The 27,342-nt window shown below is 44.8% G+C and overlaps 1 protein-coding gene across 1 annotated transcript; it reads left to right on the top strand.

Moving 5' to 3' along the window:
• Positions 1–27,342, top strand: BEND4 (BEN domain containing 4; the record flags this gene model as incomplete). Its single annotated transcript, XM_082653892.1, has 5 exons — positions 1–484; positions 7,685–8,251; positions 18,775–18,866; positions 23,275–23,515; positions 27,125–27,342. The coding sequence occupies 5 exons, from the start codon at positions 1–3 to the stop codon at positions 27,340–27,342; spliced, it is 1,602 nt and encodes a 533-aa protein (XP_082510018.1).

The raw sequence follows: 27,342 nt of genomic DNA on the forward strand, positions 1-27,342 counted from the left end.
ATGGAGGAGGAGATGCAGCCGGCGGAAGAGGGGCCCAGCGTCCCCAAAATCTACAAGCAGCGCAGCCCCTACAGCGTCCTCAAGACATTCCCCAGCAAGAGACCGACGCTGGCCAAGCGGTACGAGCGACCCACCCTGGTGGAGCTGCCGCACGTGCGGCCGCCCCCGCCGGCCTTCGCGCCGCAAGCCGCGGTCTCCATCAGCAGCAGCGAGCCGCCGCCGCCACCGCAGCAGTTCCAAGCGCAGAGCTCTTACCCACCCGGGCCCGGCCGGGCCGCCGCCGCCGCCTCGTCGTCGTCTCCGTCCTGCACGCCCGCCACGTCCCAGGGCCACCTGAGGACCCCAGCGCCGCCGCCCGCGGCCCCCGCCGCGTCGTCGTCCTCATCTTTCGCCGCCGTCGTCAGGTACGGCTCGGGCCCGGCGGCAGCCGCCGCGGGCAGCAGCAGCGCGGGCGGCAACGGCGCCAGCCTGGAGCTCAGCGCAGGTACCAACTCTCGGGAGCAACTTTCCGTCCCGCCACGGGTTGGGGGAGGGGTAGGACCCGGGAAAGAGAAAGCGGGGACCGAGGACAGCCTCCCGCGCGCCTTGCCCAGCGGGGTGGGTGGGGGGTGGGAGGGGAGAGCGGGAGGCTCCCAGAGCCGGCTGAGGGAGCGTCGGGGCGTCCGAGCGCACCCCCAAGGCCTCTACGCGCCGGCAGCAACTTCTGGAGGTTCACCGCCGCCGCGTCCGGGGCTTCCGATGGCGCGCGCGCCTCTTAACAGGTGGCTCCGCCGCTAGCGTCCCGCTCGGCGCCCGGGCAGGGGCGATCGGCGGGGCGGGGGCGGCGCGCAGGCGGGGAGTGGGGGCGGGACACCGTGGGGTGACAGCGGCGGCGGCGCGGGGAGAAGCGGGCGCTACTCTGGCGGTTCTCGGGGACGCCCTCCCTTTCCCCTCCGCTGCTTCACTTTCTCCTTCTGCTTCTTCCCTTTATCTGCCTCTCTCCTCCATTTGTTCTTCCTTCTCTTTTTCCCTTCTCATTTGCCCTCTGGTTCTCTTTTTCTCGCTCACTCTGTCGTGGTCACGCGGCTGGCCCTAGGGCTGCTTTCCTGCTTTTTCCTGGCGCGCGCGCGCTGTCTCTGCCTCTCCCTGGCCCCCTTTACCCGGCCACCGCAGAGTCCCCGCCGGTGTGTGCAGGACGCGAGGCTCCTCTGCAGCAGCCGCGCGGTTGGAACTGGCGCTCGCCCCGGCGGCCGCGACTTAAGGGACGGAGACCTCCCGCCCCTCCCCCCCAGCCCCGGGAACCCCGGGCGCTCTGGGCCCCGCCGGGTGGGCGCTGCTGCACCGCGGGGTCCCAGGCCCCTTAGAAATGACTGCCTTTCGGGGAGCATCCACCCCAGGGTACGCGACTCCTGAGAAAAGCCGGCTCTCCAGCCTAGCGGCGGGGAGGGCGACGGGCTGGTGGAGAGGTCACAGCCTGGGGCCTGCGCCCAAGTGTGCTCTCTGCTCCCCTTGGACTCGCAGCCCCGTGTATCCCGCCGCTCAGAACGAAAAGTTCCTGCTCAGGCCTTGTATGGCACTGTGGAGCCCCCCAAATCCTGCATATCAGTGAATCCACGGCTTCCTTTTTTCCTAATGAAAATAGGAGCATTGTCTTGAAATGCGTTATAGATGCCTAAGCTCATGTTCTGTTGTTTGTCAGTATTTTGACACAGGAAGGATTGGTTTTGAGAAAGAAAACCTAATTACAGGTTATAGTGAAGACTTGCTCTGTCACATCCCTCACTGGCTGGGAGATGTTGGCGAGGTTTTTATGTGGATGTCCTTATTGTTTGTGAGGTGTGGTTTTTTTCCCTGTATTTTAATTCCGCTGTGCTTCTATGTTCACTGTGAGGCTAGCCTACTTTCACTTTCCTCATTTTTCTTCTGTTTTCCCCCCTTCTTAGTGAGGTTTGTGTGCTCTCTGGGCTTGGGGTCTGGTTTTCTTATATACTACTTCTTGTTCACTCCTTGTTTATTTCCCGGCTCTGCTTTATCTTCCTTTATCTTTACATTGTTCAGAAGTTTGGGTCCTTTTTTCCACATTCTATATTTTGCTTACTCCTTTGCACAGCCTCAGTGCCACCATGTTCATTGGGGTTTTCCCCCCTCTTTATCTGCCCAGTTCAGTCTTTAATCTCATCCTGCTTTCTCCTTTCAGTCTTTGCGGACTGTCTTTCTTTCTGTCTTCTACTTTTTTTCATACAGTATAAATCTGCCCCCTCTCATTTCCATTTTCATCCATAGTTTTAACCTTGCCTTTCCCTGCTATTTTTCCTATATTTCTTTTTTCTGCGCCAGTCACTTGCTATCCTTTCCATGGTGCCTTCTACTCTGGCAGTTGCCCCACTCTTTTATCCATAAGGAGTTTTTGCTGTTGTTGTTTCCTTCTTACCTTGTTCTGAATGTCCTCTTTTTCAGTGTTTCTTCTAACGTCCTGTTTAGTTTGTCTCTGTCCGCAGGTGGAAATCATATCACTGAATCTAAAGGAGTGGAAAGGGGCTTTTTGATGTCCCTCCAACTCCCTGTGTTTCTTATTTCCTTTTATTTTCAGTGCTGCTGCTGCCTTTTTTTTTTTTTTTTTAAGAGAGGTCATAGAGAGGTAGGCTAGATAGCCCCAAGACAGGATGCCATGTACTTGTTGGAAAGATGGGAATTGAATGGTAGTTTTCTGCCATGCAGTGAGGAAAATGGTCAGGGGCAAAAAAAAAAAAAGACCATAGTACTAGACATCATGAATTATGGTCATACTATTAATCATTGGGGGACAAAGCCATCTCTTAACAGGCACAGTGATGTGAGTGGCCATCAGAGGGACAGTCACCTGAAGAGCTGATTGGCTCTTTGAGGAACTAGTGGTTCCACTTTGAACCAATAAGCATGTGTGTACAGACAGCCATCCTAGCACACTGGGTGGGGTAGGTGTAGGGGTGGTGATTTGCTTGTGGCACCCTCACAACAGTGGTACTGCAGGGTCTCAGGCTACCTCGTAAACTGAAAATAGTCAAAATGTCGATGAGATGAAATGAGTCAAGGATGGAAGAGAGATAACTGAGTGTCCAGAGAAAATGCAGTGAAAAGATGAAAGGGTTGAAGTGAACCTTATTTGCCATTAAGGGCCATAAACCATTGAGAGGAGAAATACATGATTAAAATAGATTTTTCAACATTCTTGTAAAATCTCCTGAAGAGTATAATTTTCCTTAAAAGCGGTAATATGCCGTGGTTCTAAAAGCCTATTTTTCCTCTGTGGGAGGCTTAGAGTTAAAACCCACGTAGATCTTGATATGCAGCCTAAATTTGGCATCAGGAAATGGGAAATTGCATCTTTAAGCAGAGTACAATCAAAAATGAATTACAATAAATCCTATATAATTGCATAGGTCATTCTCTTTAATGAGATTTTATTAACCTGACTGTCAAGCTTTTGAGGCAGGCAGATATTTTATCTTCTTCAACTGATAAAAGTGTCAGCTATAAACCACCATATAAATATTCATAAATCTACACATCTGCGGCAGCCTATCAGCATCATTCTTTTGGACATTAAAAGCATTCTAATTACTTTCTGTCTAGCAGAGCTGAAATGCTGCCTGTTATAGTATGTGCTTGGCAGGCATGATTGCTTTTGTTTGCCATCACGAATAGCAGCATCCTATTTTATATACCGATGGTCCAGAAAATATTCAGGGATTGACTGAGCAGGATGGATATTAGGAAGCACCATCTGGTTTTGATAGCACTGAGTATATTAACTCATCTGTTAATTTTTGACACATCATTGATTTATTTATTTAGAAAAATTGCATCCTGTTTTGCTGTGTTGATACTTGCCATTACAGAAAAAAAATTGGATGGCATTTTTTTTGAAAGACATACAGTAGTTCATTGATTTAAGACAGGGGTGATGCTTCCAAAGATGCTTTCATTTTCTAACTTCTGTTTTCTGTGCCACGAAGTCCTCTCATAAAAAGAAGTTATATTAATGTTTTAAGGAAATTATCTATTTTGAACTAGTTGCAAATCCTTTTGATAGATGTAATATATGGATACAGGGTCGTATAGGTCACAAAAATTTTTTTTCTGCCTCTGCATTTTTAGTATTAATATATTTCACCCTTTGTGGGCTAAAATCAAAAGATTACCACTAATCTTGACTACTGTGATCTCCTTTATAGAAACAGAATACTCTTGGGAATCTGCTGTGATGGGCAAATTCCATTCAAGGCTTTACTTACAAAGAAGGATGTTAAAGTAGGGAGCCTGTGTTTCATTGCTGAATTCCCATCCCTCTTCTTCACTTATCAGATTTAGGATGGATTAAACCACTTAAATTCTGAAGAAATTCTAGAAATGAAGTTTTTAATTACAAAAATAACACGGGTTCGGATTCTGGAATCAGACTGGGCACAATTTGCAACATGATATTAGATCCCGACAGATTGCACAATAAAGCAAAATAAATGAGAGAGATGTGGTCGTTTTAGAGTGCCTTGTGATTGTGATTTATTAACATTTTACGGTGTTTAATTTTAAAGAAGTTAGGGATCAACTAGGTTGTTTTAAAGCCTCTCTATAAACTGTTGACTTTGTACTTCCTTGCCATCACTTGACTGGAACATTCTGTGCCTAGCGGGGGAAAAGAGTTTAAAAATTTCAAAATACATGTTCACACTTTGCTCAGTTAAGAATCGTGGATCAGTGGCCATTCAATCGTGTTCATATGAAAACAGAACTTTTCTCCATTTCTCAGCAATAATGGGCATCGCACAGTACTTGTGTTCTAATTATATTCCGTATGGAAAGCTAAAGCACTGCTGGCTGCAATGTGTGTTAAGTGTAAAGATTTGCCATTTCCCACCAAGTATAATAGTAGTATTTTTCATCATACTCTTCAATGTATTGACATAAAATACTATTCAACTATAAGGTAGTGAAAAGAAGAGAATACAGCTTTAGGGCTACAGCTGGCATTTTTACATATATTCGTTCTGAGAACAAATTCAGAATGAAGCATTTGAAAAAACTGCAGGCAAGAACCGTTTTATGATTGTAACTATTCTCTGATATTCTGAGTGCACTTTAATACATTATCTTCATAATGTAGTATATTACATAATGATTTTTTTTCTCAGCATATTACGAGTTTATCCTTCAGTTAAGAAAACAAATCATGCTTGTCTCTACATCAGATTTTTTTTTTTCCCTTCAAATCTATACCCTAACGTGTTTTATCAACATGATTAAAACAACTGAGCTCCTTAGGACAGTGGACAGATACATTCGAGCAGTTCTTTCTAGGCAATTCTGTTTTAGCCTTTCCTTTCATATTTTGTTCCTTTCATCAAGGTTATGTTATAGGTGTATAGGCTGTAAATCACTTGGGACTATTCTGATTAAAATGCAAACAGTAGATACAACTTTAGATCTAGAATGGGATTATAGGATTAAATGAGTGAAAACTGCTGGTGTGCTAGAATTGAGAGTCGCCAATCAATATTGTCCTTTGATTTTACTAATAAAAGAACAAAAAGCCAGGAGTGAAGAAATGAGAATGCAGCATCTTAAACCTCCCCACTTGTATGGTTCAACTGTTTACTTTCTCATTTATTCGGTTTTGGTCATTGTAAGATATAACACCCAGCTCTTTGAAGTCTTTCTCCATTAAGTTTTGGTTCAAATCATGAGCTTAGTTATTCCTTTCCACCTGGCTGGGGGCAGAGTCATCATCACTTCCAGTGTTCGGTGTGCGAAATACCCTTCCCATATCCACATCCCTTTTTCTCCAAGGCAGCAAGCCGACTTTATCTTGGCCGCTACTTCAGCCAAGTTCCCAGCCCATCTATCAGCTCTAGCCTAAAACTATACCTGGCATCTAGTTCTTTCTTTAGTACTCAAAATAATCGTGTAAAAAATAGGCCTGTGCCTAATATATGTGGGATTCAGGGTAAGGGTACAAATGCTGTAAACTAAGATACTCTATTTATTTATAAGAGTCCCCACATGTATTCAGTAAATATTTCTAGAGATTCTGTGCTGGCCCTCAAACCCCAGTCCACTCATGGAATATACAGTCTATAAATCTCTCCTGAACTGAGAAGAACTGGCCTCTGTGTTCTGACTTGTCATTTTTCCTGAGAGATTTAGGAATGGGAGCATTTTATAGATTTGGGAGATATGAGAGGTGCTTGCTCTATGCTCTGGGCTTTATGTATATTCTTATTAAATAAGTGAAATAGGAGACTTGTACCCCCTTCCCCTGATATCTTAGTTACTTCAGGAAGAATAGTAAGAAAAAACAAAGTAGAGGCTGAAGTACCACCTGGAGGTTTCTGAAGGTTGGTTTGCTGGTCATCGTCCTGGGTTTTCTAGAGAAATCAATTTCTTAATCACAGCTATTTAGTTTGTTGTCCCCATAGAAGCCCTCAAGCATCTCACCACTTTTCACTTTTCAAGGTTATTTTTTTCCCCTCAGAAAAAAATACAGCTAGTCAACATTTCCAGAGACAGCAAGTGACTCGTTACATTTCTATCATAAACAACGGATCTCGGCATCTAGAACCTACAATATTTTGTTTGTTACCATTATTCCACGTAGGGTGGGAGAGGAAATGAGAGGTACCCTGATAGCTCTATATAAGCCCTAAAAAAGTTATCTGTCTCTCTGTGGGTATTTATTGATATAAATAGCACGTTCTGGGTGGTGGTCCAGAAGGAAGACAGTGTTCTTGTGACGGTTACATTTAGGGTGGATTTTCAAGCCCCTTAGACTGGCAACATTAAATCACATTTTCAGGACATTGGGTTTTTCTTTCTTTCTTTTTGAAGTGAACTGATTGTTTTCTGTTCGCTTTTTGCTTTCCACTGATTAACAGTTAATATGCTTTAGAATACACTTGTGGAAACTAACTGGCACCCTCAGCACATACCATTTAAGAGATTTGGTGGGAGAAGCCCTGAGAAGAGGCACTATTGCTTTTCAGATGCTGCTGCTATAGATCAAGCTAAACGCTGGCCTTGACAAGAAATCTAAGTTAGCAGATAAAGTAAAAGAATGGTGAGCACAGATGTTGGATGACACAGGCTTGCTTCGGGGCTCCTCACTATTTGCCTTGTAGGCCCACTCTTTATTTTACCTTAGACGTTTAGTGAGCTCTTCAGAAAGACTCATCGTTCTTCTCCATTTTGCATCTGGGAGCAACGTACTCTCAGCAGGGATTGTATCAGCTGATTAATAGCAAGGGCATGAGGGCACTCCAGAAATAGACGTAATGATTGCTGTAAGCCCTCCTGTCAATGAGGAGTTGAGTCTGCAGGGCTGGCTCGATTCATTAGAGTAAGGATATTAATGAAGCCAAAGGTGTGAGTTCAGACCTGTGCAGGCCGGTTAATAACCACGCAGAGGGAGTGTCTATCCGGTGCCCCCGTCTCGCAGTCCAGCCATTTCCCAGAGTCAAGTTAGGGGTGGCTCATCAGGCACCCCACCAGTCACAGAGCAGCCGGAAGCTATGCATCCTATTAGGAGTGGATGCACCATGTCACCTGTGTGTGTAGCAGGGAGTAGAAGTCCATGTTTTTGACATTTTTTAATGTTAAACTCTAGGCCGAGGACCTTACTTGTCCCTTGTCTTGGCTGGCAGTCTCTGACGTGTCTTCTCTTGTATTTCAGAGAGTCGTATGATCTTGGACGCCTTTGCTCAACAATGCAGCCGAGTCCTTAGCCTCTTAAATTGTGGAGGAAAGCTTCTGGACTCCAGCCATTCTCAATCCCTGATTTCTTGCGTAAAGCAGGAAGGCTCAAGTTACACTGAAAGACAGGAGCAGTGCCCTGTTGGCAAAGGGGTCCACAGTCAGACCTCAGACAGTGTAGACATAGAGATGCAATATATGCAAAGGAAACAACAGACTTCTGCCTTCTTGAGGGTTTTCACTGACTCCCTACAAAATTACCTGCTCTCCGGGAGCTTTCCGACTGCAAACACCTCCTCAGTCAGTGAGTATGGCCACCTGGCGGACGTGGATCCTCTAGCAACATCCCCCGTGCACACGCTAGGTGGCTGGACCTCCCCAGCGACATCCGAATCCCACGGTCACCCATCCTCTTCTACGCTGCCTGAGGAAGAAGAGGAGGAGGAAGAGGAGGGCTACTGTCCTCGGTGCCAAGAGCTGGAGCAGGAGGTGGTGTCACTGCAACAAGAAAATGAAGAGCTCAGAAGAAAGTTAGAGAGCATCCCAGGTACCCTGCCCTGTTCCTTGCAAGCCACCTGCAACTCATTCCTTTCCAGTGTCCCATCTGCATGTATGTATGCACGTGTGCGTGTATGTGTGGCTTTTTGTTGTTGTTTGGGCCGGCGATGTAGAAGAGTTAGAAAAACAGGCATGCACAGTTTTAGCCTACCAGTGCCAAATGGAAATTTCAAGATGAGCCGCTAGCCTTGTCCTGTGTTTAAGCCACAGTCTTCTGGGGTGTAGGCCTGAAAACTATGGTCCAATTAAAAGATGTCTCCACTGATACAAAAGTGATTCCCAGATGTAGTGCAATGAGATTGAAATAGGCCAGGTTCTGTGAGCTTGAACTTTCTTCAAAAAGTGACCCTGTTCCTTTAAAATGGCTTTTGTATTTTTAAAGACTTTGATATATGTGTTTTATTAGTCCATGAGAGAAATTAAAATGAAATGATAACTACAGAGGCAGGGCTCAGAGAACAAAATGGTCTCTTCTATTCCACTAACTTCTCCCCTTTCTTGTTAAGTTTCAATAGGCATGGTCTCTTTTTAGCGTGCAAACTCCCCCTTAAAGTTATTATGCAACTGTAAACTAAAAGGAATATCTCAAAGACAGACCAGTTATTAAGCTGGTCGCAAACTAGTTGTGCTCCTGGCTAAACGCGAGGCATTGTACCGCCTCGCAGAGACACTAGATCTGCAGAGTAGTAAAGTCATCTTTATGGCAAGATCTTCTCTGGGTTGCAAAGCCATTTTTTTTCCCTATTTGGAAAGCTCCTGATTTTGCCTATATCTTTGAGGTCATTCCTGCATGTCTGTGGCTTATAAAAGACATTAAGACCTTTTTAATCATGCAGCCCATTGATAAAAATTTTTGAGCGTGTATCTACCAATGTACACATTCATTGGTTATTTACATACGTATACTTGCATACTAATATGTTCAAAATAAAGCATACATAACAGATTTAAAAGTTTTAAGGCTGATCCATAAATAGAAATAGAAATTACGTTCTTTTCCTAACTCGGTGTCTTTGCACCACCCAGTTTGGCAGCTGAGGTAAAAAGAAGGAAGTGTTGAAGAAAGTTACCCATTTGCTTATTAGAATTGCCAAATCAGAAATTTATTTTCCTTCTGTCCTTTCATTTAAGAGAATTGCCCAAATAGAGCTGAGGTTTGGCTCAGAACGTTTTGGAATTAGATTGAGTGCAGTTGTGGGAGAGAAGCAAGAGGTGAAGGAAATCCATTCTCTGTTGTTACATTTGAGCCCTGGGGTTAGATGCAGAGTCTTGGCGTTGTCCCTGCCAGGCCGGATCTGACTGCAGCAGAGAGACTGACTGGCAGGACCCAGAAGAATGCGGTGGAACCAGAGCGCTACTGGTTTCTCCGAGTCAAAGAGATATGGGTGCAGCGGACACGCTGGGATTTTACAACTTGCACAGTTTCATAAATTATGTGAACTATTGGTTTTACCGCCAAAAGGGTATGTTGCATCTTACTCCCCACTCCTCTTTCATTAGGGGAGAAGATAGTGTCCTGGAGATCAGCCAGCTGCAGGTCCTTGCATCAGCCATTCAGAGCTGTGGGGAAGAGTTTCAGAGTGCAAGGACAGGTGACACAAATGTCCAGAGTGTTATTGCCTAATTCCTAACCGTAAATATTTGGTGAGCCGTCTGCCCTTGGTAAACTTACCAAGCAAATTTGGGGTTCACTCCACTTCTTGTTTCCTAAATCCATACAGATGAAATGTCTGTGTCAGGGGTAACTCATTGCTGGCCTGCCACTTATCATTGTCCTTCTCTGCTTCCCAGAAAGACGAGAATGCTGCAATTTCTTGAGTCCTCTTGATGGTCAGACATTGAATGACAGTTGTTGAAATTAAGCTAATGATCACCACTGTTACTGTAAACATTCCACCACTGTTACTGTAAAGAGTTCCCTCCATGAACTTGAACCAGTTCTATGTGGAGAGCCATGATTGCTTTAAATAATCCATACTGAAATTCAACGATATAGAGGAAACTCAGTTTGTCAATTATGAATAGAAAAAAAATAGTGTGAAATGCAGGAAAGATTAGCCATTTGTGATTACTTAACTCCTGGATTCATTACCTAGGGATACCTTAGTATTGGGCGTCAGGTTGAAAGTGCCCCTCGAGATGAAAGACTTGAATCAAAGAGAGACATAACTGCCCTCTTGCCCTCCTCACCTCCCAACCTCCATCTTTGGCTAAACAGCAAACCAGCCTGTGGGTGATCACCCAGGAATCCACTCTGGCATTCTACGAGCTGTGCCTTTGGTGTGGGCAGGGCCGAGGGGGAATCTGTTACTTTTATCCATATGAAGAAAAGTACAGCAATAATACTCTGGTTTTGTACGTAACAAGAATATTTTGCAAGCCGTAACTTTCCTGTGAGATTTGGGATCGATTTTCCCTAAGCAGTATCCGTGCTTCCCAATGATCCCAGTAGGCCTCTGTTATCCTAGAGGCCGTACATTTCCATGGAAGGACCTGGGGCTTTCTTCCTGTAGAATCTGCCCGTATGTTGTACGATCACTCTTCTTACAGCCGAGCAGGGTGGATGAGTACAAAGGGGAGAGGAGCGCGCAGCAGTTAGCGGAGGAAATAAGGTGAGCAAGATGATGGGAGCACCTGCAGTGGGTCAGTTCCGGGGCAGTGTTCCTCAGGCACTTCCCTCTCTCTCCAGAGTCAGGCTGTTGAGCAACTCTGAGATTCCAGTTTCTTTCTTTTTTTTCCCCCCCCCCTTAAATAAAGCATTTATATCTGGGAGCAGTTCTTGAACTGAGAGTTCAAAAGAAATGAGCCTATTAGTCTACAGGAAAAAATGCTTTCACTTGGGTAGCTGTAAAAGGGGGAAAGGAAGGTGACAGCCCTCACCGAAAGGAGGGACCGGGGAGGGGTATTCTTTCTGGCACCACCCGAGAGGGCCTTTGTTTATTGTATTATTTGTGAAACATTCAACAAAGTCTTATTGATTATCAACTACAGGCAAACAAGGGGCTTCTAGAAAGTGCTGTCTAACTTACTTTCCAGAGTTATCTGCAGATATAGGCAATTAAATATTTTATCCCAGGAAATAGCATTAGCACATTTTCTTTTACATTAGATTATCACACTAGAAAATAGAAAGTCTGTTTAAAAGTTTAAATTTTTTAAAAGAAAGTGAAAATAGGTTAAAAGAAGAAAAAGTCACAAAAGGAAGACATTTGGATCAGGAATACAAAGAGCTGAGAGGTTATTAAAAGAAGAATGGTAGGGCTTCCCTGGTGGCGCAGTGGTTGAGAGTCTGCCTGCCAATGCAGGGGACACGGGTTAATGCCCCAGTCTGGGAGGATCCCACGTGCCGCGGAGCGGCTGGGCCCGTGAGCCATGGCCGCTGAGCCTGCGCGTCTGGAGCCTGTGCTCCGCAACGGGAGAGGCCACAACAGTGAGAGGCCCGCGTACCATTAAAAAAAAAGAAGAAGAAGAAGAAGAATGGTGATGGGCAAACTTCTCTATGGAGAAGATGTCAGGTTAGAGTAGTCACATTTATTCAGAAAGCTTACAGTCAGCACTGGGTGAAGAGAACTCATAAGGGAGGGTGGGTATAAAATACCATATTTCATCTAATTTAAGCCCCCATTGAATGTAAGACACACTAATACTTTATGTTCCACTAAGGAAGAAGAAAAAACACTGCAAATCGTAATTGCACATTATAATTATCTTTGAACACCAAGTTCAGAGATTTAAAAATATGATAAAATGTGGGTGTTAGAAATATAAAATACTGTATGGTAATTAAAAAATCACTTCCAGGGCTCCCCTGGTGGCGCAGTGGTTGAGAGTCCGCCTGCCGATGCAGGGAACACGGGTTTGTGCCCTGGTCCGGGAAGATCCCACATGCCGCAGAGCGGCGGCTGGGCCCGTGAGCCCATGGCCGCTAAGCCTGCGCGTCCGGAGCCTGTACTCCGCAACGGGAGAGGCCACAACAGTGAGAGGCCCGTGTACCGCAAAAAAAAAAAAAATCACTTCCACACTACTATATACAAAATAGATAATCAGCGAGGACCTACTGTATAGCACAGGGAACTGTACTCAATATTTTGTAATAAGCTATAAGGGAAAAGAATCTGAAAAAGAATATATATGTGTATATATATATATATATATATATATATATATAAACTGAATCACTGTGCTGTAACCTGAAACTAAGACAACATTGTAAATCAACTATACTTCAATAAAATTTAAAAAATAATAACTTCCAAAGTAAAATAATTATGACACATTAAAAATACCTTGGGCTTCCCTGGTGGCACAGTGGTTGAGAGTCCGCCTGCTGATGCAGGGGACACGGGTTCGTGCCCCGATCCGGGAAGATCCCACATGCCACAGAGCGGCTGGGCCCGTGAGCCATGGCCGCTGAGCCTGCGCATCCGGAGCCTGTGCTCCGCAACGGGAGAGGCCACAACAGTGAGAGGCCCGTGTATCGCAAAAAAAAAAAAAAAAAAAAAAACTTGACGTTTTCTAAGTGCCAAATATAGAGAAGATACACTTACTGTTGATATTAGTAAAGAACTTTCTACTTTCTAAAAAGTACATTTATGATCATCTCAATTTATCTTCATAACTCCAAACAAAAATTAATATTCCCATTTTACAGACAAAGAGGTTGCAACCTGGACAGGTAAAGTCTGTGGCAGACCTCAGATTAGAATCGAAGCCTCTTGACTCCAGAGCTAGTTTATTACCCTCTTCCACCCTCAAAATGTAGTCGATTCTCATTATTCACAGTCGTTCTATTCTGTAAGCTGTGAGCACTGAATCAGCAAGGCATTACTCTGAGGGGAAATACAGACCTCGGTTCCCGAGAGCCTCTGGTTGCAACATTTTCGTCAGCCCATGACAAAACGTCGTTTTAAGTATGTTTTTGTTTAACGAGCCCTTATTTAATATATAGTATTAGTTGGTTAACACTGAATTCACAGCCAGCAACGCTGTGACTCAAGCCTGAACAAAGCTTATCTAACACGCATTTTCCCCTTGAAGCACATCACAGCCTTGCGCTCAGGAACACTTAGACACCACTTCAACTCTCCGTTTGGGGCTCCTTTTAAACAGCGAAATCACCAAGCAGAAAAGGCACAAAAATGCAAAAACCATGGCACTAAACAGAACATGAAAAGAACCCTTGTTATCGTATGAGGGCTGAAACGAGCAAGCCAAGTGTTACCTTGTTCAGCCTCAGCTGGGGGTGTGTGATTCCAGAAATTCAGATTTCTCAGTGACCAGCCAAAGTCCGCAGTGACCGCAAGAGCACCCCAAATACAGATTTGACCGTTACAAATACATTTTAGCGAGTAGACAGATTTGCAGGTCCAGAACCTGCAAATAATGAGGATCAACTGTACTAACTCAGGAGGCTACAAACTAGAGAATTAACCTTGGATTACGTACAAAGTGCTGGTCCTAGGTAAGGATATTCTACGTGCGAAGATTTTAAAAAGATAAATCGGTGTCTGTTTTTGGATAACTAGTTTTGTAAGAACAAAAAGCCCTTGGAGTAAGTGGTGTCGCAATGCCAGTGCTCTCCCGTGCTCGTGCCACCCTCCAGCCCACGTGCCCAGAAATGCCTGTGGGAGAAGGCTCAGGTCGACTTCTGGTCCCGAGAAACACATTGATCAAGCTTAACGTGCGCGTTCTAAGGAGAATGAATGTTCTGAGTAAAAAACTAGAGCGAGTGATAGGAACAGAGAGCAATAAAGGATTGAGTTCTTTTACTCAGAATTTGGTAGAAGTCAGCACGACTATTGGCGGTAGCTGTGAGACTGAGGGACACAGAACAGCGTGGGCTGAAGAAAATGGCCCTGGAGTCAAACCTGGGTTTGGATTTCTGCTCCTGCCTCTTGCTATCTGTGGTTTTAGGCAACTTACTTAACCATACTGAGCCTCGGTTTCCCCTTTCTGTAAGGTGAGGTTAATAATACTGGAATGCTGGAAGTATTAAGTTCATTAAGTAGCAACCGAGTGCCTGCTAGGTGTTCCAGGAAGCACTCAACAAAGAGCAACCTTAAGAAACAGAGAGGCAGGGGGCTTCCCTGGTGGCGCAGTGGTTGAGAGTCCGCCTGCCGATGCAGGGGACACGGGTTCGTGCCCCAGTCCAGGAAGATCCCACATGCCACGGAGCGGCTGGGCCCGTGAGCCATGGCCACTGAGCCTGCGTGTCCGGAGTCTGCGCTCCGCGACGGGAGAGGCCACAACAGTGAGAGGCCCGCGTACCGCAAAAAAAAAAAAAGAAACAGAGACATGGTCCTGTGCCTGATCATACAGAAATCTTAAGTGGTTTTCTCAGATTGTTGATGGTAGTCTTACCTTGTAAAAAGGTCAGCATTCAGTTAGTTACCCAGGTTGGGAGCCGCAGTTCCATCCATAACCATCTCTCTCCCTCCTTGATGTCAGCCTCCTCTCCTCTGGATTCCACCTCGTACATACCCACCGGTATGGGGTCCTCCCCCCTCTCCCCATTGCTTTCATCCAGGCCTGTTTCACCATATGGACTCTTGCGATAGCCACTCAACTCCCCCAGACGCCAGGCTCTGCCAACTGAAAAGGCCCACGTCACCCACTGCTGAAAAGCCTCTATTGGCCCATGGAGTAAACTCCAGCCCCCTCAATGTGGCACATGACATCCTTCACTGCCTGAGTCTTCCTGTTCATTTTTGGAGACTCGCCCCTCAGTTCCCACCATACACCGAGTGTTCCAACCCCTCTGGACAATTTGTGATTCCTGAGCCGCTGTGCCCTTGCTTCTGGTCTTCCCTTAACTCCTGCTGTCCTTCCAACATATCCTCCTTTTCCCCACTCGAGAAACTCCTCTTCAGCCATCAGTACCCAGGTCAGGCGACACCTGTCCATAACAAGCCCTCCCCCAGTTTCCTGGCAGAATTAACCACTTGCTGTCGTACATCATACTTGCTTCTGTTGAAGTCTGTATCAGGGCCAGTTTTTACTCTCTGTGTGTCTGTCTCTTCTGGGGTCTTGATACGAGGAGAGGCAGGCTGTGTAAGGTCCTTGAGGATAGAGACTAAGTCACAGTCATCCTCATAACCCCGATTCCCAGCCCAGTGTCAGGCACGTTCTGTTGTAGCAGCTACACACGTCAATTAAATTAAACAGAGACAGGACATTGTGATAATCAAGAGAATTACCGTGCGTCTGTAGGCTGAGTAACACTTAAAGCTCATTGTTTATTTCTAGACATTTACAATTGCGGAACTTATACTTTATGGAGACGATATGAATAGGACACTTGAAATAAGCACACAGATGGCATGGTCGTCAGAGGACAGTAAACAATTTCAATCTCCCTATAAAATTGTATGTGGTATACTTGGAGGTAAATGTTTTGAGTCTTTAAAAAACCATTATAGGGCTTCCCTGGTGGCGCAGTGGTTGAGAATCTGCCTACTAATGCAGGGGATACGGGTTCGAGCCGTGGTCTGGGAAGATCCCACATGCCGCGGAGCAACTAGGCCCGTGAGCCACAACTACTGAGCCTGCGCGTCTGGAGCCTGTGCTCCGCAACAAGAGACGCCGCGATAGTGAGAGGCCCGCGCACCGCGATGAAGAGTGGCCCCCGCTTGCCACAACTAGAGAAAGGCCTCACACAGAAACGAAGACCCAACACGGCAAAAATAAATTAATTAATAAACTCCTACCCCCAACATCTTCTTAAAAAAAAAAAACAATTACATAGCAAAGTAGATTAAATAATGCTTGAGGAACAAGAAGAGAAACTGATCAAGATGTTAATGCAATGATCTGCCAGGAAAATTAGGTACTTGAGACCCAAGCACCCTTAATATAGGCAAAAACAGAATCAGAGCAGTTCTCCTTGGAAGGCCCTTACTTAAGAGTCTCCCAGACAGTACAGCCGCCAACTGTACAGAGTCAATTCAGTAGCTAAGTCTTCCTGGCCTTCGGCCTTGTGCCCAGATACCACCCACAGGACCCACTTGCCTTCAGGAGAGCCTTACAGCCAGTAAAGTCACATGAAATTCCACTTTCTTCCAGCGCATGTGCCTCAGCCGGCCTCGCTCAGGGCTTAGCACTGCTGCCTAAATACTGGGGGTGTAGGGATGGGAGAGTCGTCCTCCAAGCCCTTCCAGGGCTACACAGGCAACACTGAAGGTCATATAGCAAAGGAAGGGGAGATAACAGTCATGTAGACATTCTTCAAACAACTTCTAAGTAGTTATAATACATGCCCACTGTAGAACTTTTTTTAAACTGGTTTTTACAAGGATGATAAAGGATAAAGGTAATAATAACTGCCCTAATTCTGTTACCAAAATATAATCATTTTAAATTATTAACACTTTGGTTTATTTCTTTCCAATCTCTTCTCTGCGCACATAATTATTTTTAACATGGTTGAGGTCACACTGAATATTCAGTTTTGTAAGCGTTTTTGTGCTTCACTTAAACACTTCTTCCCTAAACAAACGTAAAGTATGGATAAAGTATCAGAAGAAGTTTCGTTCAAATCTTAGTCAGTGAGTATTTACAAATTTTACTAAAACTTGCAAACTAAATTCAGAGTAATACCTCTCACGTGTCACTTGGAAAAGCAGTGACATATACACAGTTGCATTGCTGCTACCGAGATCCTTCTTTTCAGCAGTGTGTAGAAGGGACTCACGCACAGAAGTTAAATGGAGTCCCAGAGGCCACACAGCTAATGAAAAGCCAGAACTCAACAGCAAACTTGTTTCCTGTCTCCGTTAGCTTCTCACGGCTTCTGCTTTTCTCCTGTAATCCGTGCCCATTGCCAGAAGATACATTCTCACTCACCGAGAGCAAAGTGGGTTAGACTGTTTGTTTGTGGAACTCTAGTAATGTGGGAAATTCTTGTTTGTCATTCAGTTAACTTGCTCAGACTTTTTGGTGAACACTGCATACCCTAGCAGAAGTGGTGTGGTTTAGAAAGTGGATTTTCTAGCTCTCAGTGACTCAGAGTCTCTACTCAGCCATACCCAGGGTGAAAGTGTCTGTCAGAACATAGAACTGTTGGCCAGTAAGTGCGCCCCTTAGAAGGAACTTGGGCAAGGTCTGGCCGAATTATAAATAAAACAAAGGGTTTAGTTACATCAGGGTGGGCTCTAAAGTGGGTTAGTCTTTTAATAGGATGATGAAATTAGAGGTACTTGACAGGTTTTATTAAACTTTGGTTTAATAAAAGTCCTACTTCAAACTGATACACACGTGCCTTCTTTTTGTTGAAGGCACAATCTTGCGGTTGTCCTGAAACTGCTTCTTTAATTTGAAGAATATATTCAAATGACTATACAAGAGTGACCTATGACACAGGTCTGTAAGACACAAGTCTATAAGGATGTTATTTAAGAAAATATTTTTTGGCAAGAAGAAAAATTTCCTAACCTACTTCTACTTCTTATCATTCAAATTCTTCAAAAGGATGGTGATATAGTTTTTGATTTATGTTGCAATGTGATGTCACCTGAAAAACCCAGAGCTGTTAGCAGGAGATAAAGATAATTTCAGTTTGCTCTCAAAAAAGTGCTGAGAAAAATGAAGTGAAGAAGGCTCAGTGGTGATACTTTAAAATTAGGGTTTAGGTTAAATATTTATTATTTTCTTCAATGTGACAAAAACATCTTAAGAAAACACACAGCCAAGACAGATGATGGCAATAATTCGTATCTGTTAGGTTATTTACTAAGTTACCAAGACCTTTAAAAGCAATCAGTTAATACTCTGGAAAGGGCTCTAATATAAATCTTAAAATATAAGAATTATTTATGCAATGGTACAAAAAAAAAATGTCAGACTCTATGTTGGGTTAACATCTGTTCCGTTTTATTGTGATTATTCAGTGATTCTGTAAGACTGTGCCTCACAAAATATAGTGCAACAGTTAATGAAATACATAATAACCGAATCTGAATTGGACCAGATCAGGTGAGTTTCTGGAGAGGGGAGGAGTGAGACACTTACCAGAAAAACTACATGTGTCTGTGTCAGGAAGCAGGTCTAAAGTGCATGGCTTACTGCTTTCCTGAAGAACTAGGAATGAATGGCCCTACAAATGATCATTATATCATTGATCCAAAACCAGTGAAACATTAGTTTTCAGTACTTTAATTTTAAAAAGTACCGTCGGGTGCTAATGTTCCAACTTGAGTCAAAGAAGACATGTCTCTTCTGTGAGTTGTTCAGTGTGATATCATTATTATTAACCCAGATTCATCTTAGAGTAGGTTTGACTTAAAAGTTTTCAGTGAGCTGTGCTGAGCCTAAAAATTCTCCCCGAACCATAGCATCTGTTCTATATTTACAAACTGAAATAACTACAGATGTCAAATGAGAGAAGATTCTATTTCCTTTAGAAAATGAGTCTTTTTTTTTAGAAGTTTGCATCAAAAATCTTTTTAAACCTTAAAGCTTTTTATTTTCCCAGCACAAAATAGCTAATGTGCAATTGTTGCAATCTCTTCTACCCAGTGCCCTGCCAGACGGTTTTAGACTACCTGAAGACGTTGCTTCAGCACTACAACCAGCTTGTGATCCCACAGCCAGCCGACCAGCCGGCCGAGGTAGGTCTCATTCCGTGTGGAATTTCCTTAAGATGAAGCACCCTGGTAGTTTACCCATGTAGATATATACCAGGACAGATTGGCTAGCAAAATACATGTTTGACTCTGAGGTTTATGGGTGAGTATATATCCTGTGGAGAAAGATCATGCGTCGTGAAGATTCAACTCTGTACTCTGAGGGGGAGAAAAAGAAATAGTTTAAATCCTGCGGGCAAGTCTCCCCCCATTCTTTTGGCACAGAGAACCCACCTGTCGTTCCCTCAGGCAGAGCCAGTGTTTGTTCCAAGTCTTCCCACCCTGAAAATCAGCCCTCCTTTGATTCTCCCTCCATCCCTCAGTGATTATCTTTTCTTTCTCCTTCCATCACCCGAAGCATCCTATCGGCACCTTCATCGTACACCACGACACATCCCGCTCCTTGAAGGTTGGGCCCAGGTCTCGTCCCCATTGGCATCCCCAGTGCGTGTCATCGAAGGCATTTGCTGAATGGGGACCTCATTCTTCTCCGTGATTAAACACTTGAAAGACTGGTGTATATTCATTGCTCCACTCTCAGTTCTCCTTTGCCCTCCCCTGCCTCCGTAATCCGGCTCCACCTCCACGACGCAGCGAATGGTCTGCGAGAGCCCCCTCAGCCTGCTACTCTCCCAGTTGTCCAGTCCAGGGGCCCATTTTCCAGCCCTCGTCATACGCAGGGCCTCACCCCTCCTCCAGCTGCTCCCTTTCTCTGGGCCTTTGTGTCAGGACTCTCTTGTGGTTCCCCGTCCGTTTCTTATTAAGCTTTAAGGAGTTTTCCAACCCCCGTTCTCTGGACTTTGACCTTTCATCTCTCCACTACCTTTCTCTGCTCAGTTACGCTCTCTCTGAACATCAACCATGTGTGAACTTACGAGTCCCAAATTTAGATCTAGGCCCCAGTCCCCAGGACTCGACTCCAGACCATTGTGTCCTACTGCCTGACCAGTGGAACTCACCATGCCTCCTCTGAATACCCATCGTTACTCCTGTTTCCTCTTCAATAAAAGCAGCACCAACCCTGGGCAGAAACTTTCGAGGCATCACAGACTCTTCCTCTTCCTCATTCCTGACGGTCACGTTGAACAGCCTCTTGTCGCTAGTTCATTCTCAGTCACGTGTCACCTGGGCTGTCGCAGTAGATTCTTTCTTCTCCGTGCTCCACACTGGAAAGTTATTTTTCTAAAATACAGATCCAAAATAAATGTCACATGCTTAAAATCCTTTGCTCCCTAAAATAGGGTCCACATTTTATTTTTTTTTAACCGACCTCTCTTTTAAACCCAAAGTCTTTCCAATCATTTTCTTTCCTTTTTTTTTTTTTTTAATTTATTTATTTTATTTGGTTGTGCCGGGTCTTAGCTGCAGCAGGTGGGCTCCTTAGTTGTAGCTTTTGGGCTCCTTAGCTGCAGCATGCATGTGGGATCTAGTTCCCTGACCAGGGATCAAACCCAGGCCTCCTGCATTGGGAGCTTGGAGTCCTACCCACTGCGCCACCAGGGAAGTCCCGGGTCCACATTTTTTAACTTGACATTTCTATTATACAAAAAGCACATCTGAAAAGCCCACTTCTTCCAGAAGCTCTTCCTGATTGCCACACTCCTCTGTGCTCAGAGAGCACATTGTTCATGAGACTAAATCAGAACTTACTTAAAAGTTAGTATACACCTCCATCTTCCGTCTGGATATGACTCTATGAAGACATTAAATAAGTGCTGTTCAAATTGGTTTGTTCAGAGTGACTTGACAATAGGTCAGAGTTGGTATAGGTCACCAATACCCTTCTGGTGGCTAATATGAAGAGAATTCTATAAAAATATAAAAATAAGGGAAATATCTACATTTCCTCCAGATAGGACTATTTAAAACTTTATTACCCATCATCATCGTTATTACTATATTATTTTTATTGTCATTTCAGGCAAATGAGCATCTTCTCAGTAGTATTATTTAATCATATTTGATTTCTATTAGCTGTGCTGAAACAGCATGGGTAACCTCATCCACAGCATTTGGGGCTATAAATGACTTTCTCTCTTTCTCCTCCTTCCTTCCTCCCTTCCTTCCTCTCTGCCTCCTTCCCTTTCTTTATTTCTTGAAGATGGCCTCCAAATGGTATTTCTACATTTTGGAAGGGCTGTTGAGCTCTTCTGCAGGAGTGGATGCTTTCAAGCTTGGAGAGGGCACCTTCCCTGGATTGCCAGCTCTCTCATCTCAAGTACCTCCCATCTTGAAATAGCCTCAGCTCTTGTTTTAGGGGCAACTCTGAATTTGGGGACAGGGTTCCCAGCTGTGCCTTTTGACTTGTGAGACTTTGGGAGAGGATTTAACCTTCTTGGCCAAACAGCCACGGGCATTCTGGCTTGCCAGATGAGCTCACACACCCGAGGGAAAGCTGTTTTTAAAACATACAGCGGGGCTTCCCTGGTGACGCAGTGGTTGAGAGTCCGCCTGCCGATTCAGGGGACGCAGGTTCGTGCCCCGGTCCGGGGAGATCCCACATGCCGCAGAGCGACTGGGCCTGTGAGCCATGGCCGCTGAGCCTGCGCGTCCGGAGCCTGTGCTCCGCAGCGGGAGAGGCCACAACAGTGGGAGGCCCGCATACCGCAAAAAAAAGAAAATTAAGAACTCTTCATTGTAGCCACCGGTATTGAGTGTCTGCTCCGTGCCAGCCGCGGTAGTATTTACTGCATCAGTCACCCACCCGATGGATGTTCATTGCACCTAGTATATGTCAGGCACTGTTCTTCCTTGCTATCTGCCTCCTCCTCCCCCCAGCCATAACCTTCTGTTCCTTATCTTTGTGGAGGACACCCCCGTTGCACCTGGGAACCATCTTCACTCCTCAGTCCCCCGTACCCTGGCTCAGTGGATTGGTTGCCTGACCACCTTGGTTTTACATCTCTCATCCTCACTTCTCCATCGGCACTGCCCGTCACTCCAGTCGTCCCTCCATCTCTCCCCTCCTGCCGTGAAACAGCAGCCTGGGCTGAAGGACCCTTCGGAACCTCTGGGCTCCTGCCCATCTTTTGATCATACGTAGTACACAGAGCCAGGGGTTGGTTTATGCTCCCGAGTACTCGTATTTTAAACCCATGATAATTTAGTTCTTCCCGTGTTATAGATGGGGAAACTTTGGTCCAACAAGTTAAAGTAATTTGCTCACGAAACAACAAATAAAACCCAGAACCGAGATTTAGTTCAAACCCAGGCTGACTCTAAATTCAAACCACAAACCACCTCCCTCAGCTGCTTCCCTTAAAAAGGACACAAAGTCACACTCCTGCTATTTCAAGGGAGTATGAATGCTGCGGTGATGAGTTTCCATGGGTATAATTCAGTCACAGTTTCATAGCCATACCTACTGCCTCTTTCTTTCCTGTTGGCTCCTAAACCATTTGCCCTTCTCAGAGCTTAACTGAACAGAGCACTTTTTAAAATTAAAACCTATCAGTTCCAAATAGTGCCAAATTTATAACCTGTAGTAAATTTGCAGAGTTGTAAAACTGAGTGAGTTTCCCTTCTTTATTTTGTACACCTTAATTACTGGGGAAGAAGTACATTAAAGCTGAGATCATGGGTTAATTAATTTGCCCTGGACTGTAGAATTTTATGGACAACCAGAGCTAAAATAATGGTCGTGTAGGTGCAATTGACTTAAACATGGCTTATAAATGTTACAGAAATTCCTGTAATTAGTCCCAGTGCAACTATTTAGCCTGGGAATTTTATAGCAGACATAAATTATGAAGGTGAAAAGTAAGAAAAATTTTGAGTTGACATAGTGGCATTTGCAGAAGCTATAATATGAGAAAACTTGTTTTGCATTATTATTAGTGATTTTTGTTTGTTTCCACAATGCCCCCTCTTTAAAATTCACTGTTTAATGTTTCCACTGAAATACAATGGCTATCAGATATTAGGTGCATGAAACACAAAAAAATACCTTATGGTAGTAGCCCACCAGCATCATTTCTAAAAGTACTTAACCGCCAACCAAAGGATGAAGAGACCTGTTTGATCACACTCTTCAAAGTCATTTTTGCATATTTTAATAGATTGAAAAGGAAAGTTACGGGTTATATTTAAATAGTGTTCCCTGTCATTGGATCTTGACACATTTTAACCTACCTGTTAAAATGCAAGTTATAAATAGCTCCTCTTTCAAAGGTGTTCATTATACCTCATTGGCTCTTGTTATAGAAAATGCAAATGTAATTTGAAAAGTGCCCCGTTCTGAGTGTGAGCAATTACTTGTGCTCTTCAGTACCTGGTTCATTGTCAGTATAGCCACTTGGTTAAAAAGCATGTTTGCCTTTGAAATGGAGATCGCCTGGGCTGCTGGCTGGCTGGCCGGCCAGGTAGGTAATGAGAAAATATTTCGCTTTTCCAGGGAAGCAAGCAGCTGTTGAACAACTATCCTGTCTACATAACGAGCAAACAGTGGGACGAGGCTGTAAATTCTTCAAAGAAAGACGGGAGGCGGCTCCTTCGATACCTCATCAGATTTGTTTTCACAACCGATGAGCTTAAGTACTCATGCGGCCTTGGGAAAAGGAAAAGGTCAGTGCAGTCAGGAGAGACAGGTCCTGAAAGACGCCCTCTGGATCCAGTTAAAGTAACATGCCTCCGAGGTACTGCATCCTTCCACTCAGTGTCCATCTGTGATCTCATTTCACCGCATTGGCTGTGGCTCCCCCGTGCAAGTGTTCAGCCTTTACTGTATTTTGGTTTCTTTCCGCTGAGACGTTATAGGCTTCATGTGGCCCATCTCCTTGGTATCAAGAAGTCCTTTAAAAATTCTTCGTTTGCTTTAGCACTTAATGGCACAGAGCACTGCATAGCACTTCATGTTTCACGCTTTAAGTTCAGATTTTCTTTGCCGCCCGGGAAGGCGACCTCCAGCAAAGCTGGAGCACTTGGGGAAAGCACAGAGGAAAAGAAGCCGAGGAACCTCAAAAATTATCCCAATTTCATTTGCAGCCTATGACGCCCTCCCCCAATCTAGCTACCCTCTCAAGAATACTTGGCCCAACTCCTTAAATTTATTTAGAATCAATTTTCCTTAGGCCTAAAGTATTTCTCGCCCACTCAGATTTTATTCTGTTCGGTTTTTTTAAAGTTTCTGTATTAAAAAATACTACTCAGATAATACCATTTCCTCAGCATTAACAGCTGGTTACTTTGCAGCTGATCCACACTACGGGTAGGCCAGGCAGAGGGTAAGGAGGTGTATACGGTTGATTCAGTGGGTGCAAATAAATAAACACAGACAAGTGGAGACACTATAGTGGCAACAAAAGCGCATTCACACCTGAAAAACCCATATCAAATAGCTCAAATGTCAACCTGTACAGTTCAAGAGTGATCTTATTGGTTGGAAAGACAATAAAGATTTACTCTGGACAGGGATCAAAATATTTCCTGGTGAAGAAATCACACTGAAAAACCTTATCACTGATAAGGCCTTAGTCATCAGAAGGGACACTCACTCCTACACCCCTCTGGGCCTGCCCACAGGGACTGTCAGCGTGCCTAAGGTGCCTGTGTAGTACTTGTTAGTAGCGGAGATCCCCAGACCCACCCTGAACTTCTGATTCAGCGGGTCTGGCGTGAAGACAGGGGAGGCACGCATTACTGCACCTCACGACCACCCCAAGTGATTGAGGCTGGTGGCCTAGACTTGAGAAAACCACCTAGAATGAAAACACCAGCATTAAGTCAGCACAGGTATGCTGGAGCACCCCCTGTTGGCCAGTCTGAAAATTCTACTTACTCAGAGTGACTGGGTAATGGAAATTTCCAGGGTCTGTCTTAGCAGACTAGCCATAGTTTCCCTTATTCCCCAGCATCGTCAGAGCAGACGGAGGCAGCAGAGGCAGCGGTGAGCGTGGGGGCTGTCCTGAGAGCCCGCTCCGCGAGTACTCTGGAAGTTGCCCTGAGGCTTACAAGGGAATCAGGATAAGGGGCCCCACTAAGGTATCCCTTTCCAGAAATCCTTGTTAAATGATTTATATTTTAACAAGCAAGTCAGTGAAACTGAGGGATTAATATACGTCTCAAAGCACTAGTGTCAGTGCTGCGGGACCCACTGTGACACAGATGCAGTCCAGGCTGCCTGACCAGAATGTGCACTCTCCAGCAGGGAGAGCTGGGCAGGACGCACAGGCTTCCACCCGCCCATGGGTGGAGAATGCATAGGCAAGAACTGCTGATTGTGTCGGGGCGGCTGGTTAGAGCATTTATGTCTGTCCCAAAGGCTGAAATCCTGGGGCCTTCCTGTGACCTAAATGGGATTCCCCTCCTGCAGGTTTATGCTTGCTGACTCCCAGGGTGGACACCCTTGTGGTCAGCAAGATTAGAATGGCCAAGGAAGCCTCAGACAGTTGGACACTTGAGGGATGGAAAGCAGGGTGCTTCGGGGAATGAAATCAAATTCTAGGCTGGCCTGTCCCCAGGGTGGTTTGACCCCGGAAGGAAGGGGGGGGTCAGTGATGTGAGGACACTTCCTATCCGTGTAACAGAATGAGCTCTGCTTTTAGCCTGTAGTAGTCTGACACAACGTTAGGGGAAGTCCTGTTGCAGCAGCGGGCACTGAGGAGGGGGAGGGGGAGGGAGGTGTCACAGAGCAGCACGTTCTTAGAGGGGCGGGGCTGCGGCATCCTCAGCAGTTAGCCTTGACTTCCTCTCGTGGATACTTGGAGTCTTTCATTTCTCTGTGTTCATGAGAGTGGGGAATCTGGAGAGAGAGAAACTACTTAAACAGTTATTGCATACTCCCTGAACACATGAGGTAGGGAACCTGAGGAAGACAGAGGAAGAGAAAACAGAATGCCTGAATTCTGGAGTTGATAGCCTGGCTGGAGATGATTTGAGGACATAATGAATAGACGTGAATGCAAGGAAAATAATAGGGAGAGGACTAGATATTTGAGCACTCGTGGTCCCAGAATACCTCCTTTCTCTCTGCTCAGCATTATAATGACCACGACCTAGGTTTGAAAAGCATCCTTCGGTGTTTCCTAGGCCCGTAGCCCAGCATAGACCATCTGGTTCCTGACAGTTTTGCAGGGCGAGGAGCTGAATAAACACAGTTGTGTCCCCCAGGAGGGCCACTAGGGCTGGGACTTAGGCGAGGTGAACGAGTCTCTCACCTCAGGCATGGAGTTGAAGGGGATGCCCCTGCGTCTCTGCCAAGATGGGCACAGTTCAGTTCATGGGATTTTTCGGGTCCAGGTACTTAAAAGCATCAGCTTCCATGGGCAAACAGGGTCGGGATTTCACAAATAAATTTCAGACAAATCCAGTCCTACAGCCAGAACCATTGTCTTGTAGAGGGAGCAGTGCTGGCGAAGAAATGGTGTGTAAATGGCGGTCACCTTGAACTTTCAGTCAGCTGTGAAAAAAAGCACAGTTTGACTTAGAACTTTTCCCAGAATGCTCATTTCAGTCGAACTTTTTCCATTTCAGTTTACAGATGTCCATATTAAAATAGCTGTGTAGGAACTATACATGTCCCCTGACTCCCTGAGAAAATAGAGGAAGGGTTAATGTGAGCTCAACCCAAGGGAGGCCAAGTTTGTTTCATTGGAGTCTGAGCTACTTTTTGTATATTCTTTCTTCCAGGCATGCTAATTGCTTTCTGGTGATATTAAATATTTAGAGGAAAAGTCATCTAAAAAATATTTGTCAGTACACTTATAGACATCACAATTAGAGAAATAAAGTATAGCCTGTAGTAACATTTTAAGAATGTGAAAACCTGAACCAAAACTTAGGCAATTTCTTACTCATTGAGATTTTATTTTTTTGCACTTAATCTACAAATCAGTAGCTGGTTAAAGAATACCATCTGATGATATTTGCTGTGCTTCTGGAGATAGTTAACATTCTAAAAATGTGAGCATGTTAACAACAGGGTTTTGAAATGTACTCTTAACTTTTTTTTTACCAAGCATGGTGCATACCACGCCTCGCAAATCAAATTTACCTTTCATAGCAATCGTGCCTTAGAGGGAATCACTCTCACTTATGTAATTTTTACTTTTGCACCTGAGTAGAAAATGTGTATGGCGTAAGTTGGGTCTAATAAGTGACATCATCATGGCATTACATCGGATGTCCCATAAAGCTTTTCTTATAGAGCTTCTGTTAAAGTTTAAGCAGCCTTCCTATAATTCGCTGCAAAAACCAGCTGTTTTTCTCTCTCTTTTTTTTTTTTACTGTTGTGTGTATTCCTACAGAATTCATTAGGATGCACTGTACCTCCAACCCCGACTGGTGGATGCCCTCGGAGGAGCAGATAAACAAAGTGTTCAGTGACGCTGTGGGTCACGCTCGGCAGGGGCGGGCAGTGGGGACTTTCCTGCACAACGGAGGCTCCTTTTATGAAGGGATTGATCACCAGGCTTCCCAGGATGAAGTCTTCACTAAAAATTCCCAGGACGGGTCTGGTGATTAG

Source organism: Grampus griseus, assembly GCF_964374135.1.
Source record: "Grampus griseus genome assembly, chromosome: 4".
NCBI classification, from domain to species: Eukaryota; Metazoa; Chordata; class Mammalia; order Artiodactyla; family Delphinidae; genus Grampus; species Grampus griseus.